Below are 26,098 nucleotides of genomic sequence, written 5' to 3' on the forward strand. Positions count from 1 at the left end.
AGCCAATCAGAATCATTCTGGTCACACTACTGAATTTAACCAGGGCATGCTCCAGATCCTCTCCTGAGTGTAGCTGCAGTGAAGTAGCTATTAATAGATGTAATACACACCTACAGGGTGTTTAGGTGCAAGTAACTATTAATAGATGTAATACACACCTACAGGGTGTTTAGGTGCAAGTAGCTATTAATAGATGTAATACACACCTACAGGGTGTTTAGGTGCAAGTAGCTATTAATAGATGTAATACACACCTACAGGGTGTTTAGGTGCAAGTAGCTATTAATAGATGTATTACACACCTACAGGGTTTTTAGGTGCAAGTAGCTATTAATAGATGTAATACACACCTACAGGGTGTTTAGGTTCAATGAAGTAGCTATTAATAGATGTAATACACACCTACAGGGTGTTTAGGTGCAAGTAGCTATTAATAGATGTAATACACACCTACAGGGTGTTTAGGTGCAAGTAGCTATTAATAGATGTAATACACACCTACAGGGTGTTTAGGTGCAAGTAGCTATTAATAGATGTAATACACACCTACAGGGTGTTTAGGTGCAAGTAGCTATTAATAGATGTAATACACACCTACAGGGTGTTTAGGTGCAAGTAGCTATTAATAGATGTAATACACACCTACAGGGTGTTTAGGTGCAAGTAGCTATTAATAGATGTAATACACACCTACAGGGTGTTTAGGTGCAAGTAGCTATTAATAGATGTAATACACACCTACAGGGTGTTTAGGTGCAAGTAGCTATTAATAGATGTAATACACACCTACAGGGTGTTTAGGTGCAATGAAGTAGCTATTAATAGATGTAATACACACCTACAGGGTGTTTAGGTGCAAGTAGCTATTAATAGATGTAATACACACCTACAGGGTGTTTAGGTGCAATGAAGTAGCTATTAATAGATGTAATACACACCTACAGGGTGTTTAGGTGCAAGTAGCTATTAATAGATGTAATACACACCTACAGGGTGTTTAGGTGCAAGTAGCTATTAATAGATGTAATACACACCTACAGGGTTTTTAGGTGCAAGTAGCTATTAATAGATGTAATACACACCTACAGGGTGTTTAGGTGCAATGAAGTAGCTATTAATAGATGTAATACACACCTACAGGGTGTTTAGGTGCAAGTAGCTATTAATAGATGTAATACACACCTACAGGGTTTTTAGGTGCAAGTAGCTATTAATAGATGTAATACACACCTACAGGGTGTTTAGGTGCAATGAAGTAGCTATTAATAGACTACACTGGGCTTAAGTAATCTTAAAATGAATTACTAAAAAAACTTCCACACATTTTTCCTTTTTAGTTCGATACCTTACATTCTTTAGATTGGGTCTATCTGATAAAAAATACCCCTAAGCTCCATATTGTATTAATATAAGTTTTATATGGCTATTTAAAGGCAATGCATATTCTTATTAAAACCAATCCAATCAAACTCACTCTAACTCTCCCTGATACGTTACTCGCTAATTAAAAGTTGAATCTCCTCAGGTGCAGGTTAGTGGATATATTGTCGGTTGGATGAGAATTTCTACTGTTAAGTTTACGCTCATGTATAATGTACTATTTTACAGTTTGCTATTAGGAACATTGTAAAGCTGAGATCACTTGTTAAAGGTGTTGGAACAATAAAACAAGTTAGTATATTGTGTATTTAAGTCTCCTTTTTAATATATGTTGCTTTATTCATGACTGAATTTCTCAGAGATACACTTTATACTATTAAAAAGACTAGATATGGGTACAATTGACGGGATAACAAGGGCTGTCATCTGACACAAATGTGCCTCAGGAAAGAGCTCAATAAAAAACAGAAGAATATATCAGAAAAATAAATTAAACATAGTCCAAACTAAAAGTTATACCAAATATATATCACATAAAGTTATAAACATATACCAAACTAAGGGCAAGATTACAAGTTGCGCATTATGAGTTTTCCGTGTGAGATATGGTCTTTTTGCAATCAATTCCATTTTGCAGCTATTAAAAGTCTTGAAAAATTGCAATTGCGCAAGCACATTTGCATTTTACGCAACAATCCGTCCTGCGCTGTAGTTAACAGTTTTACGCACCATAAAAGTTTCATGAAACACTTCAAAAATACATTACAGAATCAATCAATAAGCTCAGCACCCAAAAAGACATAGCTCTTATTTTAGTAATGATACAAGAGGTAAGGGGTAACTGCATACCCCAAGTCAATCAAAGCATCCATATAAACTACAGCACCAAGGATATCTTCACAATATTATACCTTTATTTTCATGACACAATGCAAAGCATGGAAACAAAAATATATTACAAAGCATAGTTACACTCATATTAACACTGTCTAATAAAAATTATTTTAAAAAAAATATTGCACACAAAACGGTTATAAGGGCTCAAAGATAGGAGATCTCGGGTGTTAGGAAAAAAAAGCAGATGCAGGGATTTTACATTGACATATAAAAACATACATAGAGAAACATGGGTTTATATGTATAGAGATATGTTTAACTATGGAAATAATGAAAATATTTTACATTACAATTTTATGCACATTAAACAATATCTCAGAGGGATTTTCAAAGAGATATTTGCATATAGATCTCCAGCACTTTATCAAATAGACTTTATTTAAACACAAATAGCGACGTTTCGGTGTCACAGCACCTTATTCATGCTTGGTCACAGCATGAATAAGGTGCTGTGACACCGAAACGTCGCTATTTGTTTTTAAATAAAGTCTATTTGATAAAGTGCTGGAGACCTTGCTTATCTTTACTTATGTGTTTAGGGCTTGGCAGCGCCCTAGGTCTACCGTGCACACTCTTCACTCCCAAGTGCTGTTCCCCTGTTGGACTTTTGCATATAGATCTCGAGATATCTAGACATATATATAATATCATATACATATCTCATTATAAATAGATATAACAGTCCAAAAATCATCACATATATAGAAAAATATTTATTTATAAATAAATAAAACATATTATGAATACATTTTTGCAATATGAAATATTTGCATTTTCATGTACAGTTTTCAAGGAGAATACATCATGGGCTTTGTGCATCAGATTAGGTTTTTTGTGTGTTTTTTTTTCTATTTGTCTTCTCTATTGACTTCTTTGGGGAATAAGTGAACGTTCACGCAATTTGGCTTAACGCGCATGCAAAATAAGTTATAGCTGCACAACCCCAAATGCGAAAAAGCCATAATGCTCGCAGTGTTTTTGCAACTGATTTGCCGAGCGACTTGGAATCTTGCCCTAAAAGTTTAGTAAGGGTGCACACAACACAATAAAGTTTCATTAAGGATCATAAATACTCCCAAGCAGACGTCTGCATGCCAACACCTTAATTAACCATAACATCTGAGATTTAAAGCTAACAAATAATCACAAAAAAACTCTTCAACAAAATGCAGAGGCTTTTTTTTATCAAATTCAAAAACCACTGTAGACAATTTTACCAATATGAAATGCATATTTCTTATAGAAAAAAAATGTTAAAAAAGGAATAAAAAGATGTTTGAAATATTTCTCAGTGGGCTGGTCATTTTTTAATTAGAATATCTCTAGCATTGGCATTCCCTTTTAAAAACCACAGCCTCATTGGGTGAAGACTTTATGGTTGATCAGTTTAAGACCTGAATTATTTATGAGATGTTATATATCCCCACAGACTATGTATATAGGTTCAGAACACTGCCACAGTATATCTAAGCTTAATCTTTTAAATATCCAATTGAATTGCTCGATTACACAATACAGCTTTCAGTCATCAAATAAGAAATTTCAGAAAGATTCTGTCCTGGCAAAGAATTCTTACTTTTGTCATTTTAATGCTTCCATGTGGCACAGCAAGAGGGAAATTAGACAAGTCTCCTGAGTGTCACAAAACCAGAAATGTATACATGATGCCAACGTTCAAAGTCTTGACATGACCTGCCTAATTTTTAAGATCCATTTATGAAAATATTTGTTATAGCTTTTTCGGTATTCTGCATTTAATCACATAGCTCAAGGGATGTAAACAGGGAATTCTTCCAAGTGAAAGCCGACTGCAAGAGGGATGAATATAATAAAGGGGAACAAGCAAACATACATCAAGAATTCTACAGAGGCCTAGACCAGTTGGCACACTGTTTATCATTAATGGCTGCCAAGCCTGATGATTGGGTTTAATTTCTGGTTTGTGTCTCTTCTATTTTGCTGCCTGTCTGGAGGTTGTTTTGAAAACGCCATTGAGAACCATTATAAAAGTAAGAAGCCAGCATTGTATTGAGGGAGAAATCGAGAAATTGCTCAACAGAGGCATTCAAAGGAACTACTGCGGCTACTGTGTTTATGAGCATTCCCCTAGCATGTCACGCCATGTGTAACAACTGCTATTATTAAAGTTAGCACAGCATTACAACTAAGCATAGGGATATCATTAATAAATTCGTGTTTTATGACTAACATTTTCAGTAACATTTTGGACATTAATGGCCACAGCTGATCACTGCTTTATGCATTATATTCATTGACCATATACGGTGATCAGCAAAGTATATGGGATATTGATACATTCTACTGCCTTGGGTTGTTTATATTTTTACTGATAATATAGGCTAGATTACAAGTGGCACACTAACATTAGCGCACACTCAATATTAAAATATTGCGACCACGTTAAATTGTGTGAGTATTACAAGTTGAAAGTAAATGCAAGCACAAACTAAATTTACGCCCATCAAGTTAGCTGGATTAAAGTCCTTACGTAAAGGGTTAGGGCTAAAAAAAAGTTGAATTGGTAATGACAAACACTGTGGGGAACTTTAAGAATGCCTGGGATAAGCATAAAGCTATCCTAAGCACTAGACCATTTTATACTTTTAGGAAATATTGGGCAGATTTGCTGGGCCTATGGCTCTTATCTGCCCTCAAAATCTATGTTTCTATGTAACATAAATACATTAAAATTAACACTCATATATACATTTGCTATTTAAAAATTATTGATCTAAATATTAAAAACATACGGCTAGATTACGAGTATTGCGTTATGAGCGGCTCGGTACTAACTTGCAAGTTATTGCCACCACTCACCTCCCTATAGCGCTGCTATAACAGGTTTGCAAAAACCCGGAGTTAGCAGGCAATATGTCAGCGTTGAGCAAAATTGAGCTCCATACCAGCGCTGCTTTGAGCTGGTTTTATGTGCTCGTGCACGATTTCCCCATAGAAACACCTGCAATAATGGAGCATAAAGCTCTGTAACGCAGCCCCATTGATTCCTATGGGAATTTGTTTTTTATGTTTACACCTAACACCCTAACATAAAACCTGAGTCTAAACACCCCTAATCTGCCGCCCCCGACATCGCCGACACCTACATTACACTTATTAACCCCTAATCTGCCGCCCCCGACGTCGCCGCCACCTACCTACACTTATTAACCCCTAATATGCCACCGACACCTACATTACACTTATTAACTCCTATCTGCCGCCCCCGACACTGCCGCCACCTACCTACCTACACTTATTAACCCCTAATCTGCCGCCCCCAACGTCGCCGCCACTATACTAAAGTTATTACCCATAAACCTAAAGTCTAATCCTAACCCTAAAGTAACCATAACCCTAACACCCACTAACTTTAACATAATTAAAATAAATCTAAATAAAAATTACACTTAATACCAAAATAACTTGTAGTATGTGTGCAAAATAACGCTACCACAATATTTCAATATTGCTTGTGTGCTAATCTTAGTATGCCACTTGGGGTTTCACAGTTATTACAAGTTGCAAAATAACTTATTTTGTGTACGCATTAAGCAGCATAATGCAAACAGCCAAATCGCGTGTGCGTTCACGTATTCCCCATAGGAGTCAACGGAGAAGACAAATAGAAAAAAAAACATGAAAAACCTAATCTGTTGCGCAAAGCCCATGATGTATTGTCCTCGAAAAGTGTATATGAAAATTCGATTATTTCATATTGCGAAAGTTGTTCTATTTATTTATAAATAAATATTTCTTTATATATGTGATGATTTTTGGACTGATATATCTATTTACAGGGAGATATGTATATGAATATATATATATATATATATATATATATATATATATATATATATATATATATATATATGTACAGGTGGCCCTCAGTTTACAATGGTTCAATTTAAACCGTTTCAGAATAACAACCTTTTTTTCCAGTCATGTGACTGCTATTGAAAAGCATTGAGAAGCAGTGCATTTATTAAAATAGCCAGTAGGTTGAGCTGCACGCTTGTGTTGCAGCAAAGCCAAGCAAGCTGAAATTAATCAGTTTAACCAGAACTGAGCTATCGAGCAGATTTCAAAGGAACATGATCTTCCTGTCTATAAATCAGTCCAGATTGGAATGCATAGAAAGAACTGTTTGCAGAAAAATGCAAGTAAAGTCTGTGTTGTGTGATTATTTTATTAGGTTTATAATGCTGTTTAGCAAATGTTTTTGTTCATTTAACTTAGTTTAATTATATATTCTGTGTTGTGTGATCATTTTATTAGGTTTATAATGCTGTTTAGCATTTAAAGTCTTCATTTCAAAGCTTTAAAAATAATGTATGAGGGGTTAATTATGACAATTTTGAGAGGGGCCTGGAACCTATCTCCCTCACTTCCCATTGACTTACATTATAAACTGGGTTTCAATTTACAACGGTTTCGATTTACAACCATTCCTTCTGGAACCTAACTCCGGCGTAAACTGAGGGCTACCTGTATATGTATATATATATATAGATAGATAGATCTATATGCAAATATCTCTGAAAATCCCTGATATATTGTTTAATGTGCATAAGATTGTAATGTAAAATCTTTTCATTATCTCCATAGTTAAACATATCTCTATACATAGAAATTCATGTTTCTCTATGTATGTGTATGTATGTCAGTGTAAAATCCATGCGTTGGCTTTTTTTTTTCTAACACCCAAGATCTTCTATCATTGATAACTTTTGTGTGCAATATTTTTTTTATTTTTTTTTATTATATAGTGTTAATATGAGTGTAACTGTACTTTTTAATGTATTTTTGAAGTGTTTTGTGAAATTTTTATGTTACACAATACCATTACCTACAGATCTTCGAGTGTGGAAAGGATTGTTGCGTAAAATGCGAATGCGCACGCGCAATTGCGACTTGTAATACTTGCACCATGGAAATTGATTGCGAAAAGACCACATTGCACACGGAAAAATCAGAACGCCTGACTTGTAATCTTTCCCTGTGTCTGTTATATCGTGCTGTAGAAAATGATGGTTCTTGAAAAACAAATATTTCAATACTATTTTAGTTGTACATGATAATTTTTTAATATAATGTCATATTTATTATAACGTAGTGCCATGATTTCATTGTATAAAAATATTATCAGGCTTTAAACTATCTACATAAACTGTACAGTAAATGACTAGTCTAAACAGCAAAAAGACCACAAAAGTATCAAAAAGAAAATGCTGATTTTCCTGTTTTATGGTTTAATGATTATAATGGCTTAAAACCTCTTAAAGAATACAGATGCATTTATATGATTTATAGCAGTATACAAATAACTAAACATTATTCCTTTCCTCAGCACCTCAAGGAGATTCTGAAATGCCACAAAAGGCCAGGCATTTAAATATAAATGTTAACCATATCTGGAAATGTTCTTGATTACCAGTATTTAAAATAAAGCGTTTGATCAGTGAGCTCCTAAATGAAAATACATCCCAAACCCACGTCTGTGCACCTTTTAGCCCGAAGCTTTCCACAACACCTGTGACAAACCTTACATAGGCCTATTCATTGATATGGCATTCTCCAAATATCGCTAAACCACAGAAAAGTGCAATATCGTGTAAAACAAGCCACTGCAGGGAATCAAACATAATTATCGTTAGCAGATTTGTAATTACTGCTTAAAGCTGCTCATTAAATAAGATTTGAAGAGTAGCACGTTTTTTTTTTAAGATAAACTCAAGTACAATACTCCAGTGAAAGAAGCTCCCAAGTTATGCCATTCTGTAGAGCCTATGGGGCCGATTTATCAATGTCTGGCGGACACGATTCGCTAGATTTGCGGCCAATTGGCCGCTAGCAGGGGGTGTCAATCAACCCAATCGTACATGATCAGGCGGATTGATGTCTGCAGCCTCAGAGGCGGCGGACAAGTTAAGAGGCAGTGGTCTTAAGACCGCTGCTTCTTAACTCCTGTTTCCGGTGAGCCTGAAGACTCGCGCGGAAACAGGGCAATTAGGGCTCTTGTTAAATCAGCACCTATATACTAAAATGTGTTAAATATCTACATCTTAAATAGTTTCATTTTACAAAATTCTGTTGCCCTTATTTCCTGTTACATGCATGGTTTAGGGCTAGATTTATTAAAGCTGAGGCGTACAGGGGCGCGTATACGCGCCCCTGTACGCCTCAGCTCGCCTGTGGCGGGGCGAAAATACCCGCAGGTATTCGGCATTGCACACAAGCGCAATTTTGCGCTCGCGTGCAATCCCGCCCCCTGCCCGCGCACAGCCAATCATGCGCGGGCAGGAGCTGTCAATCTCCTCGGTCTGACTAGACCGAGGAGATTGAATTCCGCCACATTAGATGTGGCGAAGAGGCTAAGGAAGCAGCGGTCTGGTGACCGCTGCTTGATAAATGACCGCGAGCAAGTTCTTGAGAGAACTTGCTGCCGTAGGGGCTTAATAAATCTAGCCCTTAGTGTTACATGCAGGACTTCAAAATACTCATAGAATTCTGTAGATCACTGTTTAACAGTGTTCCCTCTAGGGTTGCCACCTCAGCCATGTTTTCCTGGAAACTTATAAGTTACACATGCTGCAGGGTGTGCACAGAGGAATATGAATAGTGCATATAATTAGGGCAGTCCAAAAACACAATACATGTTCCTCTGTGCACACCTTGCAGCACGTGTAACTCATAAGTGTCCAGCAAAACATGGCTGAGGTGGTAACCCTAATTCCCTCTAAGGCAAGCTTTGTGTGAGGCCCCGCAGTGAAACAGGTAATCAGGTAAGCGCACCCTGCAATTAGCAAACACTGCACAATGCAGACTGTGAGGTATGGTTCCCTTATTAACTGTTTTACTGCTGGGCCGCACACAAAACTCACCTTAGAGGGGAACACTGCTGTTTAATAGAGGAGTATTAAACAAAAAAAGCACAATTTAAAGGGCTAAAAAGATCAAAATTAAAATGTGCATGGGTGTATTTTGTTTTTAAATACTTCCATTAGCACTAGTAAACGTTATTACTGTTTCTCAGTGGCAGACACACATATGCGGTGTAGGTCCTGCAGAAGTATTCACAGCATATGTGCATATGCCACACAAAAAACAGTAATAACTTTTGCTAGAAACATATTTTACTATTGGAAGTATATAGCAAAAATGCTTTGATGTGCTCCCATGCACACTTCAATGCTGACCTTTATATATCTTTAAAAGGAATTTACTTTGTTCTTTTGGTATCCTGTGTTAAAGAGCATCCTTGTGTATATTCAGAAGCAGCAATGGAATAAGTTAGCTTGTTATTGGTGACTACACACATATGCCTCTTGCCATTGGCTCACCAGATGTGTTCAGGTAGCTCCCAGTAGTGCACTGCTGCAGGGGTTAAGCACATAATTATTTGGAAGCAATAGTGCAATTATAAAAGGCTCTAACACATTAGACCATTTTCTTTTTGCACTTTTATGTACTTTAAAAAGAATTCAAATGAAAAGTTACACATCAGTTCTTCATCAGCTGAAATCCACAAATATAAACAAAAAGCAGTTTTAATTCAGTGAAGAAAGAATCATAAAAAACAAGAAAATGTAAAGCAACATTAAACTACTAGGTAATAATACAATAGCATGGGTACTACCCAACCAACAACTCTCTTTTTATACCCCATACAGGTGCTGGTTTGTGAAGCTGTCGCTCTTCATACTGAGATGATGTATTCTAGCACTATGTGACACAAGCAGAGTGCATTCACAAATACTGCAATAGACTACAATTATAGGGAAAGCAGCCAATATAAATAATGACAACATTGCAAATTTGTTTCCGTATAAATAATCAAACGTAGTTATGGGAATTTAATGCTTCTAAAAGTACTGTACATTGTGTTGAGTGTATTCTGTACCATTTTTTCTTCTTTTTTTATTAATTACTCTTTGCTTTACTATTTTATAAGAAAGAAACTGAATAAGAAACAGTCCCATCAAGTGAACACATGTTCAGTTATTTTCTATACAGTTGGTAGATAGAGGCCCATTTATCAAATGTCTGTCGGACCTGATCCGAAAGTGCGGATCAGGTCCAACAGACATCGCTGAATGTGGAGAGCAATACGCTCTCCGTATTCAGCATTGCACCAGCAGCTCTTGTGAGCTGCTGGTGCAACGCCGCCTCCTGCAGACTCGCGGCCAATTGGCCACCAGCAGGGGGGTGTCAATCAACCCGATCGTACTCGATCGGGTTGAATTGTGGCGATTCCTGTCTGCCTCATCAGAGCAGGTGGACAGGGTTATGGAGCAGCGGTCTGAAGACTCGCCAGAAACACTGGCCCTCAAGTTCCGTTCGGAGCTTGATAAATGGGCCTCATAGGGTCTTTGGCTTTTAGGGTATATTTTTGATTAAACTTAAACAGGGCATGTGTGTCTATTTTTAACACCTGATTTACTTACTTGTTGGAAAACTTCAAAACATCTTCGTCTTTAGTCCAAAAAAACTTTGTCTTTTTGCCCCCATCAACTTCACAATGAATGATAACCAGTTGTGTGCTGTTAGTGATAAAGGCAGTACTTCCAATGCCTAAATGCAAAGTCTTGTTAGAAGACAATACATAGCCATGCTTGTGCCTGCGGTTAATAAGTAAATGTTCTTTGACTGCTTCCTTTTCAATGATTTTGCTGTTAGAATGTACTGATGGGTTTGGCGCCTTTGCAATAAATTTGGGGTCTGATACGTTATCTTCAATAGCTCCCTTCCATTTTTCAGAGGATGGTTTGGTTAGCTCATTTACCACATGTGATATAATTTGTGTAGCAAAGTCATCACTTATCTCTCCAGCCTCAATAAGTTCACTCATGTTTCTTACTAGAGCCTCAAACTGGACAGTGTCCATACTATAAGCTCCCTGTAGAACCGCCGCTTCCAGTCTCTTATCTTTAAACTCTTGAGATCCATATATTTCTGCTGAGTTTGTAACAAGGGTTTCAAGGTTTCTTAACACCAGATCATCTTGGCCTTGACTGTCCTCCAGATATAAATTATTCTTTTTGTTCCATGACTTCCACATATTACTCATTTTATGCCATTTTGCTCCTAAACTGTTTGCCTCATTATGATCTATTTCAAAACTAGGAGGCTCTAGAAGTCTGTTATCGGTGCCAATAAGCTTGAGAACAAACGTTTCAGATGCAGAGTCTGCCATGCACTTGTACACTCCAATATCCTGTGCCTCCAAATTATGTATCTTTAACGATCCTGATTTTGTTACACCAAGTTTTTTAGAATGTTTAAGCGGCTGCCCATCTTTTTCCCACTTTAACTGTGATTTCTGAAATCGTCGAACAGGGCACTTAATAACAATGGATGTTTTGGGGAGCAAGTAAGCTCTGCTCCCAATAGTAAAATTAATGCGCTTTTCTTGTCTGGTCTGAATGTAGACCCTGTGGATACTGAGGATTTCAGGCATTCCATTGCTTGCTTCATTGCTTGACGAATGCTGTTTATTTCCTTGAAAAAATATATTATTATTAATAATAATAAAAAACAAACTGTTCTCAAAAAGTCCCTGCTACATAGCAAAAATCTAATAATTAATGCACACGTATTTAAATTACAGCCAATATGGTATTCAAGATAATATAAATAACAAAATAAAACAATCAATTATTTTTAAAATCATGGAACTTTGTACCTTTTTTTACATTTTCTTTAGTGCCTAATGCAATATATTTGCAAGCATTGTATCACTCTTCAGCAGCAGAAACTTGGTGAAAAAACGCCTCTTATCTCAGTGCATTTTGACAGCTTTTCACAGTTAAAGAGTGGTAGTTCATGTGTGCCATATAGATAAACATTGTGCTCACTCCCATGCAGTTAATTAAAGGGATATTCCGGTCAAAATCTAACTTAACATAGATGAATTACTTCTTTGAATAGAAAAATATTTGCAATATACATGTATTGGCAAAAATGCTTCTAGTAGAAGTTATCGCTGTTTTAGTGTTAACATTTTTCTCTGCACGTGCACGTGAAGCATAGCTAGATATTCTCAGTGCACCCGTATTTTAAATACTGCAGCTGCTCAGAGAACCAGTGGGGCTTTTATCATGTCAGCAATTAACAAATTGAGTCATTACCAGATGGTACAAGCACCTTAGGCTCTCTAAGCAAGTGCTGTGTTTAAAATGCTGGTGCACGGTACATACTTAAATACACATTTAAAACAGCTATATCTTTTATTAGAAGCATGTTTGCTAATACATGTATATTACAAAAATGCATCTATTTAAAACTGAAATGCACCCGTGTGGAATCCAATTTTGGCTGGAATGTCCCTTTAAGAGAGAGCACTGATTGGCTAAAATGCAAGTATGTCAAAAGAACTCAAATAAGGGTGCAGGCTGCAGAGGCTTAGATACAAGGTAATCACAGCGGTAAAAAGTGTATTAATATAACTGTGTTCCTTATGCAAATCTGGGGAATGTGTAATAAAAGGATTATCTATATTTTTAAATAATACAAATTGTGGAGTAGACTGTCCCTTTAAGTCCCAGTTACACTTCCTGTTACCTTTAAAATCAAAACAAACAGCATTAAAACTATTTTTACATGCATACAATTTCTAACAGGTTTAAATAGTACACTGTGTGTAGGATATATATTTTTTCGAGTTCTGTGTCCTTTAAACTTCCTTGCTATTGTGCATTCGGCAATTTCCTCTTTTCCTTTCATGTCAAGGTAACTAATGGTGCCAATGCTTTTCCACTATCACTCTCCACCATTTCATTTTAACAGCAACCACCTTGCCATTTAGTTCCCCACAATTAATTCAATTAAGACAGATATGCAGCTACTTTCTTACTTAATTCTGTGCCAAGAACATTCCTGTAAGTCCACAGGGCTTTTAAAAGTGCTACAAAGTCAGCCGACTGGCATGTTAATCTGAAATAAAGCCTGAGGAAAAGAAGTCTCTTATTATACCCTGAGATATTTTCATTGCTATAAATTAATTCCAAGCCATAATACACAGTCTGAAGTCTGGCCCAGATTTTTTAAGGTGGTTAATTTGTCAACTTTTTACATCAAAAGCAAAAACCTGTTACATTTTCATTTGAGCATTCTTTCTATACCCAAATCATTGCACGACATTTTTTGCTGCACCTGTTGCTTGTTCCACTGCATTCAAAGTCCAAATATGCCAAAGGCCACCATGAACAATATTTACAATCCTGCCCAGTGCTAAGCCATGTGGCACCTTATAAAATATCGAATTGAATCAGCCGTATGTTGTCATTTTGTATAGAACATGTGATCTTGTATATACTTATGCTATTTCATTTTGCTTGGTCTACGCAATTTCCTTCTAAAACTACTTATCTTTGCACCCAACTGTCTGCTATGATTACATCACCTCTATTGGGCCCTCAGCAGATAGGAGACAGACATGTAGCATATAGTATTGCATGCATTGGGATCTACAAAAAAATTATGTGGCAAGGGAATATATACAGATAGATAGATAGATATATAGATATCAAAAGAAGAGCAACATTTTGGACACGTGGACACCCATATGCCACCCATCCCTTAAAATACAGAACACTTATGAGTTACACATGCTGCAGAGTGTGCAGGGAGGAATATGAACAGTGCTGTCCAGAAACACAATACATGTTCCTCCCTGCACACCCTGCAGCATGTGTAACTCATAAGTGTACAGGAAAACATGGCTGAGGTGGCAACCCTACCCATATCCCATCGTCTGTAATAAAGGGAGAACTCAATCTATAATTCTCAACTCTATAATTATTTGAAACAATACAGATAATATTAATCTTTTAAACTGACCCTAATTAGCAAATTGAAAATCTATTCAAATGTAATGGTCTTCAATACAGAGATCTATTTCTAATTAACATGTTTAAAAGTCAAAATACTAAGCTACCATGAAACCGTGCAACCTTTTATTTTCTTACTTGCATTTAAATAACCCCCTATGAACAAACAGCAATATACAGTTATAGAAAATGTATCAACTGTCACCATTGCAATATGACTAATGTGCTATGAAGCCCTGTGCTTCAAGTGGTGTTTGCTTTTGTAACAGTACAACCGATGATGATGCATAAATAGTATATCAATAAGTGGGCATAACCGTAAGTAAAGCATTACAGAAAATACTCTGAGAGCTAGATCAATATACCTGTCCACATAGGGAGCTGTGCTTAAAGCGTAAAAGTGGGGAGATTTGTTAGCCTGTGCCAGATGATAACACAACAAGTGCTATAGAATGAGCAGGGGACACAGAGGGAATACTGGGGGTAAACTGCAATGTGATCCTATAAACATGCTAATGATAAAGGCTACATGCTCTCATACTATGTGCTGTCACTATCCACAGAGCAGGCACAGCACAGGAGAGCATAAAGTTTTGTCCTCAGTCTATTCATGCCCACAACAAAGCTAACTACCCCCCAGTATGTGATTTCCACTGCAAGCACTTGCTGTAAGTATATAACCGTACATTGATAATAGAGCTCATATGAGTAATACTATTCAGTCACATATTGTTGATATTTACCTGCAACAATTTCTATAGCAAGCATATTAAAGAAGCAATGCAAGATCTGAAGAGGTGGTAGAGAGGGAGATGAATATAAGCACAAAGACAAAACTCTGTGGAGTGTCACATAATTAACTTAGGTACATATTTTTGTGTATTCTTTGGAGCTGTAGTTGATAACTTATGCATGGTTATGGCTCTATATGAAAACTGCCACAAGAAGCATTATATGGGTTGAAAGTAGTATTCAAGTAATATACAGATGTTCACCAATGGACAGCCGTTTTATGGTATAAGGGATGGACTTTAAAGTTTTGGAGAGGAGTTGTACATTCATTTTAGGGTCAAAGCAAGGGGTTTATAGAATACATAATAGTTGATTTAGTGGTTTAATATTTTCTTGCTAATTCCATAACCTCTACAAATAAATCCAAAAAAATGTTCCATAACCTCTACAAATAAACCTAGCAATCTTTCTTAAGCATGATAAATCTATTTCTAATTAAGATATTATACTGATATAACACAAATTGTGGTTTGTTTTGTGGCCTTTGGTGAAAAGAAAATAACAAAAAAAATTCCATTAAATTGATAAACATCATTCCCCTTGCCTTTAAGAGCTTGGGGTAGATTTAACAAAGGTTGAGCAGACATGATTTGCATACGCTGTCGGCATTTAACATTGCACAAGCATTTTGGGTGAAATCGGCCACTAGCAGGGGCCATCAATCATCCTGATCGTAATCATATCAGGATGATTTCAAGAAGTTAAGGAACAGCTGTCTTTTTATGACCGCTGCTTCTTAACTTCCGTTTCAGGCGGACCTGAAATGATGGGGCTATGAAGCAGCATCCACTGCTTAATAAATAGACCCCCTTGTCTTAATGATTCAGATAGAGCAAGAAATTTTAAGCAACTTTCTAATTTACTCCTATTATCAATTTTTCTTCGTTCTCTTGCTATCTTTATTTAAAAAGCAGGAATCTGATGCATAGGAGCCGACCCATTTTCGGTTGAGAACCTGGGTTATGCTTGCTTATTGGTGGGAAAATGTAAGCCTCCAATAAGCAAGCGCTATCCATGGTGCTGAACCTAAAATGGGCTGGCTGCTAAGATTTACATTCCTGCTTTTAAAATAAAGATAGCAAGAAAACTAAGAAAAAATGATAATAGGAGTAAATTAGAAAGTTGATTAAAATTGCACGCTCTATCTGAATCATGAAAGCAAAAATTTGGGTTCAGTGTCCCTTAACTATCACCGTAGTAGAAGCAGAAATCAAACTGTGTCCATATATTTGATATATCACAAAACATTTAAAACTGACACCCTTCAGTCACTATTTCTATTTTCTTTAACTAGTATAGTTATTTTAAAAAGTGTTCTGTATTAGTATCAGCAAATGGGTTATAGACATTATGGGGCTGAATTATCAAGCTCCGAATGGAGCTGGATGCCCCTTGTTTCCAACGAGCCTTCAGGAAGCAGCGGTCTAAAGAGGTGATCGACACCCCCTGCTAAAGGCTGAATCTGCAGGGGGGGGCATTGCACCAGAAGTTCACAAGAACTGCTGGTGCAATGATAAAGCCGACAGTGTACGCTGTCTGCATTTATCGATGTGCGGTGGACATGATACGCTACATCGTAACATGTCCGCTAGCACATTAATAAATAGGCCCCTATGTCTATACTCACTAAAAGAGCTTCCTTATGCTGTATATCCTTTTTAAGTAATTGTGTTTATTCATTTTGGATTAGTTTTGTAAGCACTGGGATAGCAAATGGTAAGCAGAAGCAAGATAGTCATTTTGCATAAAGACATTTTTCAACATTTCAGGTTTTAGAGGATTTAAAACATACTTACTATGGCAAGTGCCCATATGGCATGATCTTACAAGTGCTGGCATGGCGAGTCCATAACACAGAGATCCATTAACAAGGATTTGCTGACCTTTGGCTGTCATCTTATTACAGGCCAGTTTGCGCCGCTGAATTCCAACCCCGCACCTTACAGAGCACTGCGGAAAACAAATATGGATGTATAATTAAGCCATTAAAGCTTGCACGGGGCAACTTTGAATACTTTCAGGCTTCTAGCTAAATTGGATTTATCTTTTTCAATTTAAGCAGGATTATCTAGTTTTAAGGTTATTCCCACAGCTGCATTTAGAAAGCAGATTCTAAAATATAGGTTTAGAATTATATACTTGATAACAGTATTAACTGTAGTGACCCTTTTCCCCCCAAAGATATAAAAAGTCACATGACATTCCTCTTAAATACATATGACATTACAATAATGCTGAGTAACAAGGAACAGGCCCCCTGAGATACCATGCACCCCCTACGTGGTCACCTTTTTCTCATTATGTAGATTCATATCTAGCCACGATAAAATTAATATTAGTGAAACAATCACTTCCACTACTCACTGCCACAGGTAAAAGATGCTAAAGCCTTGCATAGCAGGTGTAACGAGCTGAAGTGCACATGCTCATGACCAGCTGGAATAGAGTCTCTTAGGCCCCAGTGTTAAAAGCATTGTGATAAAAGCGATATTATAAAAATGGATTTGTATTTTACAACCGAGATTGGCTGTGAAATTTTATAAAGAGCCGAAATCAGCATACGAAAGCAGCCGTGCCAAGAGATGTTTTAATAATCTCTGTGCGAGGTGAAGCTTCTCTGACAATGTAAATGATCCCTTAACACAGTATTGAATGACAAAACAATTTACATGTGTCACCAGAAACGATACAATAGTGAAATGATGAAATAAATAAACTTTTAGGAGCAGGGGGGGTTGTGTGTATATTACATATGTGTATACATTTTGTTATGTATAAGTATTATACTGTAAAATACTATAATATGTATTAACAGTTTTTTGTTTTTCAAATAAACTTTTGGTGTACTCTTTTCTTTTTGGGAAAAAGATTTAGTGCATGGGACATTAATATTCCTTAGAAGACAGTAGCTGCAGCTTTTTTGTTTATACAAAAGTGCGTTTTTTCAGCTTTGCACTATGTAAAATGTGTTCTTTTGAATTGACAACTTTTTAAAAATTCTATTTTTATAGCTGCTATAGGTTGTCACTGTATTGTACGTGTTTTACTTCTGATATTGCCACTGCACTGAACCAAATGCGTTCCATATTATTAACTCGTTTGTTACAAAGTAGCTGCAATATTAGAAGTAAAACACGTTCAATACAGTGTGAACTTATAGCGGCTATAAAATAAAATATTTAATAAGCTGTCAATTCTAAAAAACACATTTTACATAGTGAAAAGCTGGAAAAAAACGCACTTTTGTCTGGTGATCCTTTTATCATCGGGCCCTTGAGCTCTGAAGGAATGGGCTGGAGAAAGAGCTACACTATAAATTATTCTAAAATTATATACAAAAATTACAAATTAATTTTTAAAACAACAATAACTTTTAGGCATCAAACTACAAATAGTGCATTAAACTCAACCTATAATGTCTAAGAGTGAAATAAAAATCAGAAAGATAACATCACATTTTAAATCAATAAACAATAAAAACAACACTTTTTTGTAAATATTAAAGAAACAGAATCCAGGGTAAAAACATAATTAACACTCTATAGTATTAATATGAGTGGTATCAAAATAAATTGAAAAACAGTTACTATATTTTAAATATGTACTCTTTGGTAACAAAAATAAATAAATAATAAGTAGAAAATAATAAAAAAAAACATTCAATATTAACAAGTGTGTGTTATACTACAAGTCTCCTGTGTTTTATTGTAAAAACTCATATAGATACTAGAGAGTTTGTGATACTTTCACCCTGGCGTAGGTTCCATTTTTTATGACCATATTAGAATTTTGAAAGGGAGTTAATAAAATATGAATTTATAGTGATCTTATATTACTGCTTATTAGTCTTCAACGTTTAATTGTTGTTTCTACTTACTAACACTGTATGTAATTTATTATATCATTACTATTTTATCCTTTGCATTTCACTGACCTTGGACCACTCTCCTATAGTTAATTGTGGAGGACAATCCACTCTCCCACAAAGCTTATGACTAACTGGCTTGTGAGTCTGGCAGAGTTCATCTGAACGTTTCATAAAGCTCCCATCTGCCAACAGCTGTTTACAGGTCACTTTGCGGTTTTGCGCACCTCCTCCACATGTCCGTGAACACTAGAAATACAATGAGAGCATTGTGACCAACATCAGGATTGCTTCAATTACACCGTGTCGTGTGGCACATGTCAAAGTGATAGTACTGATTAACACAACAGTGTCAGATGCTCAAGAGTAAAATAAACCAAATTTCCCATCCCACGGTACACATTTTATAGTATATATTAACTTATGTCTTAGGAAAATCCATTGTAGGGTTTGGGTAATAAATGACTTAACAATATACCGTTTTCATTTCTTACTCTATTTTGTTTCCCACGTTTATATTAATGGAAACCTAAAGATTCTACTTTTTATTTTTTTTAATCAATTAAATTATATTGTTTTAAAAGTACATAAAGATATTTTTTCATGACAAATTTGTAACACATATTTAGTAGTGTTTATTTAAAGGGACATGAAACCCAAAGAGCATACAAATCTTAAACAACTTTCCAATTTCCTTCTATTATATATTTTGCTTTTTATCTTGGTATACTTTGTTAAAAATATGCCTAGATAGGCTCCAGAGCTGTGAGTTAGATGCTAATTGGTGGATGCACATAGATGCCTCTTATCATTGGCTTAATTATGTGTTCAGCTAGCTCCCAGTAGTGTATTGCCACTTTTTCAACAAAAGATATCATGAGAATAAACAAATGTGATAATAGAAGTAAACTGGAAGGTTGTTTAAAATTGTATGTTATATATCAATCATGAAAGAAGAAAAAAAATGGATTTCATAGCCATTCAATATTTATGCAAAGTCATTTGTTGAAAATGGTATAGTTACCATCTAAAGTTTATTTATAAAGTACTCAATGAACGGTGTTCTATACAGAAATTGTTTACTTGCGATCACACTCTAGGGGGGGGGGGGGGGCAATTTTTATCTATAAAGATTACTCAAGGATTTATATCTTATATTACACTTAATAAGCTGGTTGAAAATACCTGCTGCCACTCTTCTGTATGCCAGGCTGCAGGGCAGTCTACTTGGTTGCATGCCTGCAATTCAGCTGGCTTTTTGTGGGTACACTCTTGATCAGAATGATTACTGGGCTCTGCTATGCTTGAGCAATACACATCTCTTGTCTGTATCCCAACTCCACAGGTAGCAGAGCAACGGCTCCAAGCACTTGTTTGCCACCTATGGTTAAACCAATTGACATTGTAAAACTTTATTGATACTGGTACATATTTAAGAACAAAAAAAGGAATTTCTTGGGCTGCTTTAGATCACAGTCATAAAACATGGATTGGCAACTAGAGACACATAACATAGCAATTATACAGATGATATAGGAGATAGCAAAAGGAGTAGGGACATATTAGATACATAACAATACATTTCTGTAGAGCTCACTAGAAGATGTTTATCATTCACCAACCTAGTCAAATAAGCAATGAGTAACCTGGCAGACATCTATTTGACCACAAGTGTTAGATGAACACTAAGCTCTTAGGAGCTGTTTAACAAAACTGTTTCTCAGAATTAGAAATGTAGAATATATCATCCATTCATGCACTCAACAAGAATGTAGTATCCAGCCTCTCTAACAAAGTGGCCTGCACTCCCCATACTTACTGTTATGTATCAGCACTGAGTGCTTTTATAAATGCTTCTATTAGAAATATACCAAGTAAACCACTCTCTCTCCTTTGTGGATCATTATAAAATAAAACAAGCCAGTTATTCCAACCTACAGTATATTAATTCTGTGTTGTCATGGATACTCATTTAACCTGTGCTCTAACTGGAATCTCAGTTCAGTTATTTACTTGCTTCTTGTATTTGCTCCTTCAACATTTTCAGAAATGCTAATCAAAGTATTAATTATGATTCTGTAAAGTGCTGCATTTTAAAATCATCTCTAACACCTTTTGAGATCCCTTAAAGGGACATGTAACCCAAAAATTTTATTTCAGGATTTCGGTAGAAAATACAATTTTAAACAACTTTCCAGTTTACTTCTATTAGCAAATTTTCTTCAGTCTCTTGGTATCATTTGTTGGAGGAGCAGCAATGCACTACAGGTTTCTAACTGAACACATGGGTGAGCCAATGACAATCGGTATATATATGCAGCCACCAATCAGCAGCTAGAACCTAGGTTGCCGCTCCTGAGCTTTCCTAGATAAACCTTTCAGCAAAGGATAACAAGAGAAGGAAGCAAATTAAATAATAGAAGTAAATTGGAAAGTTGTTTAAAATGGTATGATCTGTCTGAATCATGAATGTGTAATTATGACTTTACTGTTCCTTTAAGTATGAAAGCCTGCTGTCATCTGTTGTGGCCAAATATAAATAAGCAAAATTAAAGCAATAGAAAAGCCAAAATTAAAAGTTTGTGATTCAGATAGAGCCTGTAGTTTTAAAAGACATTCCAATTTACATCTATTATCAAATTTGCTTTGTTATCTTGTTATCTTTTGTTGAAGAATAAACCCAAGTATGCGGATAGGAACTTAGGAGTGTGCATGTGTCTTCAGCAATCTATGGCAGCAGCGTTTGCAACAATGTATAATATTGCTTTAAACATTGTTACAAACACAACTGCTAGATGGCTAAAGACACGTACAGACTCCTAAACTCACCTAGGATTACTCTTTAACAAAGGATAACAAGGGAACCCAGCACAATTTACAGAAGTAAAGGAAAATTTGTTTACATTGTCATGCTCTGTCCAATTAATTGCATTTTATTTTTGACTTTACTGTTCCATTAAGCAATCATTGTGTAGCGTGTATGTTTTCCCTTTTTTTATTATGCTTAAAGGGATATAGAAGTCAAAATGAAACTTTGATGCTTTAGACAAAGGGCTTGATTTATCACGTGTCGAGTGGACATGATTCACACATGAATCATGTCCACTTCGGGGGTAGATTGCAGCATCCGCCGCTTAGTAAATCTACCCCAAAGAGTAGATTTGATCAATAGAACTATATTTTTAATGTACACTCTATTTGAATCATGAGAGATTAATTTTGACTTACACGTCTCTTTAGTTCAATATTTCATGAGAGATTTAATGTCCCTTTAAAAAAAATGTTTATTCACATAACGTGCTGTGCTCCATTTGAGCTTCCCATCCCTGACAATCGTGACTTGCACAAGTGAGCCTGCTACTCTAGCAGAGATTCTAATAGTGGTGGCTTAGATCACCCTGGTCAGATCGGACCTGGATGCTTAACAAGCCCTGCTCTCATGTGATTGGCTGCACAAGTTCAAGCAATGATAACTGCAAGCAATGGAAACTCCCCGCTCATTGCTGGGCAGATAGGATCCAGGCAGTAAACTTTCTCAGCCCAAAATACATAATTTTAATCACTATTCCTCTGTTATAACTAAAACTTAAAATGCTCGTGTTTTTTTCCACCATTTTCTGTGACGTAGCTCACCTCTGTTTTCATAAAGTCTTAATCTTTGGAGAATTATATGTTTTTTTTAAAGACTTCAATATACCTTTTTGGGGCCTCCAAAATTGCCTTTGAAAACTTTCCAACAAACCTGTGCATCTTTCTGCTAAATGAATCTGTGCCTGTCTAGTTTCTTTAATTGTATTGCCATATGTTTAAGATTACCTTTTTGAAAATCCCAGCTCTTGTTATGGTGCCTGTAAGGGAGTATTACACTTACTTACTGTGCTCTTTGAAGTTAATTCAAAATTTAAATCTAAATACAGTAGTTGGTAAAAATAGTATGAGAAGGTGTAATGTGACAGCGTTCTGGACAACATTAAAAATCCAAAATAAGGCAATCACTTGTAGGGAAAAAGACATATTAACCTAATTATGATTCCTTGTGATTACCTCCTTATTAATCAAGGGCAAAATATGTTATTTTTATTCTCAATTGACAGTCACTTCCAAACAAGATTTATGCGCTCACAATAAGGAGAATACCTGCTATATAGAGCTTAATTCAATATTTAATATCATACATCAGTGTACCCTTAATATTATAAAGCCTGATGATTTATTTCACTAAAAAGATGGAACCGCCTGTTTCAGAAAAAAATAATTGCTTCTTATCTACAACAAATATTAGAAATTTAACAGCACACGTGGCACAAGCAAAATATTTCTTCTTCATAAACTTCAATTCACATAAGTTAAGAATACAATAAATATTAACACCATTTTTTTAAAAGTATAATTCAGAGAATTTAGGATTAAGCAAATCAACTGATCAATAAATCAATCAATAAAAAGATTAAAATGTATCATTCACTAGCTTGTCACATTACAGGTGTCCAATTTGACCTCTCCCCAGAAACAATTTTATTCAATGCTTTATTTGATATTCCATGTAAAATCAGGAGACATCTATACCAAATCTTGTTAAATGCGGCCAAGAGGCTAATTCCTACACTTTGGAAAAGTCCCCTGATGCCTACTATCCCCCAATGGATTGACCTAGTAAAAAATACTTTGACCCTAGAGAGATACTATTATTTTAAGATTGGCCATATGGATTTCTTTCAGGATATGATGCTCTTATGGGAACAATACATTTATAATAAATAAAGAACTTTAGGGCCAATATGTGCTAACTTATTATGACGGGAGCCTCAGACCCTTTGTTCCCTGAGTAGAGTCTTATAGAATGCCAATTCTTGAGCTTATACTGTTTTAACATTGTTTATTGTGAAATGTTTGTATTGCAAATCCCTGAATGTTTTGATCTGTTGTTGTTTGTTTCTACTCTATTTTTGTTTGAGTAACCACACAGCCTTCGTTTGGATCATAGAGAGACTTTGTTTTTCTCCCAATCCCGATACAACTTGACTCATCATACTGGGACTACTTCTTCATTGATATGTGTTGTTCTTGTATGCGATATGAAGAAAATGACTGTGTTTCTACTTTTACTGTTAACCTAATGTATATGTTGTAACGTGTTTTTGGAAAATAAAGAAACAAGATATAAAAAAAAAAAAAAAAAAGATTAAAATTTATTATGGTTCTTAAATGTGTTTGTCAAAAAATTACATTATGATTGAATAGAAAAATTGGAGAGTAAAACATATAGGGTCAAATTACGAGTTGAGCGCTATCTTAACGTGCATCCATAAAAGGGGCAAATTTGCCTGTTTACAGTCGCACATTAAATAACCAGCCATTACAATTGGCTGGTTAATGGTAACGCAAGCTTCCAGTTTCACTAAGTGCTAAGCACAATTAACCAGAGGTCAGACCTTTGGCTAAGAATAAAAAGTTACCCCAATTGCCCCCAAAATAAAGAGGACAGTACAAAAAAATAAAAAATAAATAAAATATAAACAAAGAAAAAGAAAAAACGTGCTTAAAGCAGATATAAGGGTTTAAAGTGAGGGGATGTGGGGTGTTAGAAAACAAAAACAAAATTGTGCTCCACTCGTAATCCAGCTCATATAGACGGATTAAATATTTATTAGACTTGGAATTTATTTGAATGTTGCATGAGTTGAAGTTAATCTTAATTAGATGCTTATTGGCTTTTTAAGTCAATGCCCAGTGATGTCAACTTTACATAAGTAATATTGCCAGTAGCTATGCATACTGATCCCAGAATGCAACCTGGGCCAGACTGGCAAATAAGACCGGCTCCACCCCCCCCCCCTTCCCCAGTCACCCCATGCTCCATCCCCCCCCCTTGCCCAGTCACCCCACCCCGGCCCAGCCTCCACCTTGAATAAATGTGCTACGCATGCACACAACGCTCACTCAGTGACCTCCCTGCCTAAAGGATGTGGCCCTGCGGCACCAGTGACCCAATGCGAAAACTCCCTGCACTAAATGCAACAGTGTATAGCAAAATGTAATCTCTTGAACATCAGGTAATTTATCCCATAAACTGCTGCTTGATGTGAAATTCACCCTTCTAGATGTTAGAATGGTTAATTTATGGCATGTGATTATATATACGCCTAACCCTTACTTACTGCATCTACTTACAAAACACATCATGGCTTAGATAGCGTTATTGATAGTGAAGGCTGCAATATCCATATAGTCACCCTGCGCTTAGAATAGAACAAAATCTGGAATTACAGGTGAATGGTAAAATAATTTTACCAGCGAATGTAAGCACCGCTGACATTTCTGTGCTCACTATCATCAATCATAAGTGGTGACATATGTGTTAAGCACAAGCACAACACATTATAGTGCATAAGAATTTAGTATGTGCACACACATAAAGATACATATGTAAACACTTACACATATATACATACACACATACAATTAACACATTTACATATGCACCTTTGAACACTTCCTAGTCCCAGTTTTTTTTAGGACGCCCCTAAAGTCTATAATGTGCAGGACTTAGTACGTCCATGCTTTCAGACCTTAAGATGTGAGTGCGCCCTAGGCTTTCACTTAAGCGCTAACCTTTTACTTTTAACTTGTAACATGGAAGCAATCTGGACTGCGCTCTAGCGCTGTTAGCACACCATACACTTGTAATCTAGGCCTATATGTCCAAATAAATCAAGATTTAATGTCCAGCACTCCTGCATACAGGTGCACTATAAGGGCTCTGCACTCACTCCAAAGTTATACAGAAAAGTCCAAATGAGTAGCAGCACCACTTGTCTGGTTCACAATATGTTATAAACTTTTCTGTATGTCCAAATACTCAACTATGCAGACGTCCCAACCTGCAAAAACTCATTTCAGGGAGGTGACTTCACCCGCTACTGCGCCGCCACCCCCCCCGCCCCCCAGTTATATATTGGACATCTTGAAACCCTAAATAAGATAGAGACTTATCATTATTGTAGCTTCCCACTAATGTCACATAAAAAAGTAGCTTTATTGCACAACCACATACAATAAACCTATTTTCCAGTGATCGTACGCTTGTTGATTAAATATTTTAGAATACGAAGTTTAATTATGTGCATTAAATAATGTAGTATCTGTGTTTTATTTTATTAAAATTAGTGGGGGCTTTTGGTTACTGATGCATATATATATATATATATATATATATATATATTTATATAGGGTACATATATATTAATGCGTTTATATATGTATATAAATGCATATGTACACACATATAAACGCACACGTATATATATATATATAT

The 26,098-nt window shown here is 35.9% G+C and overlaps 1 protein-coding gene across 1 annotated transcript in view; it reads right to left on the minus strand.

Annotated features, from left to right (window-relative positions):
- Nucleotides 1-26,098, minus strand: part of LOC128664505 (ADAMTS-like protein 3) — a gene marked incomplete at its 5' end in the record, with an annotated part of 417,110 nt that overhangs the window by 178,420 nt on the left and 212,592 nt on the right. The window contains 4 exons of the mRNA XM_053719326.1: nt 10,743-11,796; nt 16,715-16,868; nt 18,853-19,032; nt 19,969-20,164. Coding sequence (XP_053575301.1) covers nt 10,743-11,796; nt 16,715-16,868; nt 18,853-19,032; nt 19,969-20,164 — 1,584 coding nt within the window. The remainder of the gene's footprint in view (nt 1-10,742; nt 11,797-16,714; nt 16,869-18,852; nt 19,033-19,968; nt 20,165-26,098) is intronic.

This window comes from Bombina bombina, chromosome 6, assembly GCF_027579735.1.
Source record: "Bombina bombina isolate aBomBom1 chromosome 6, aBomBom1.pri, whole genome shotgun sequence".
Lineage (NCBI taxonomy): Eukaryota > Metazoa > Chordata > Amphibia > Anura > Bombinatoridae > Bombina > Bombina bombina.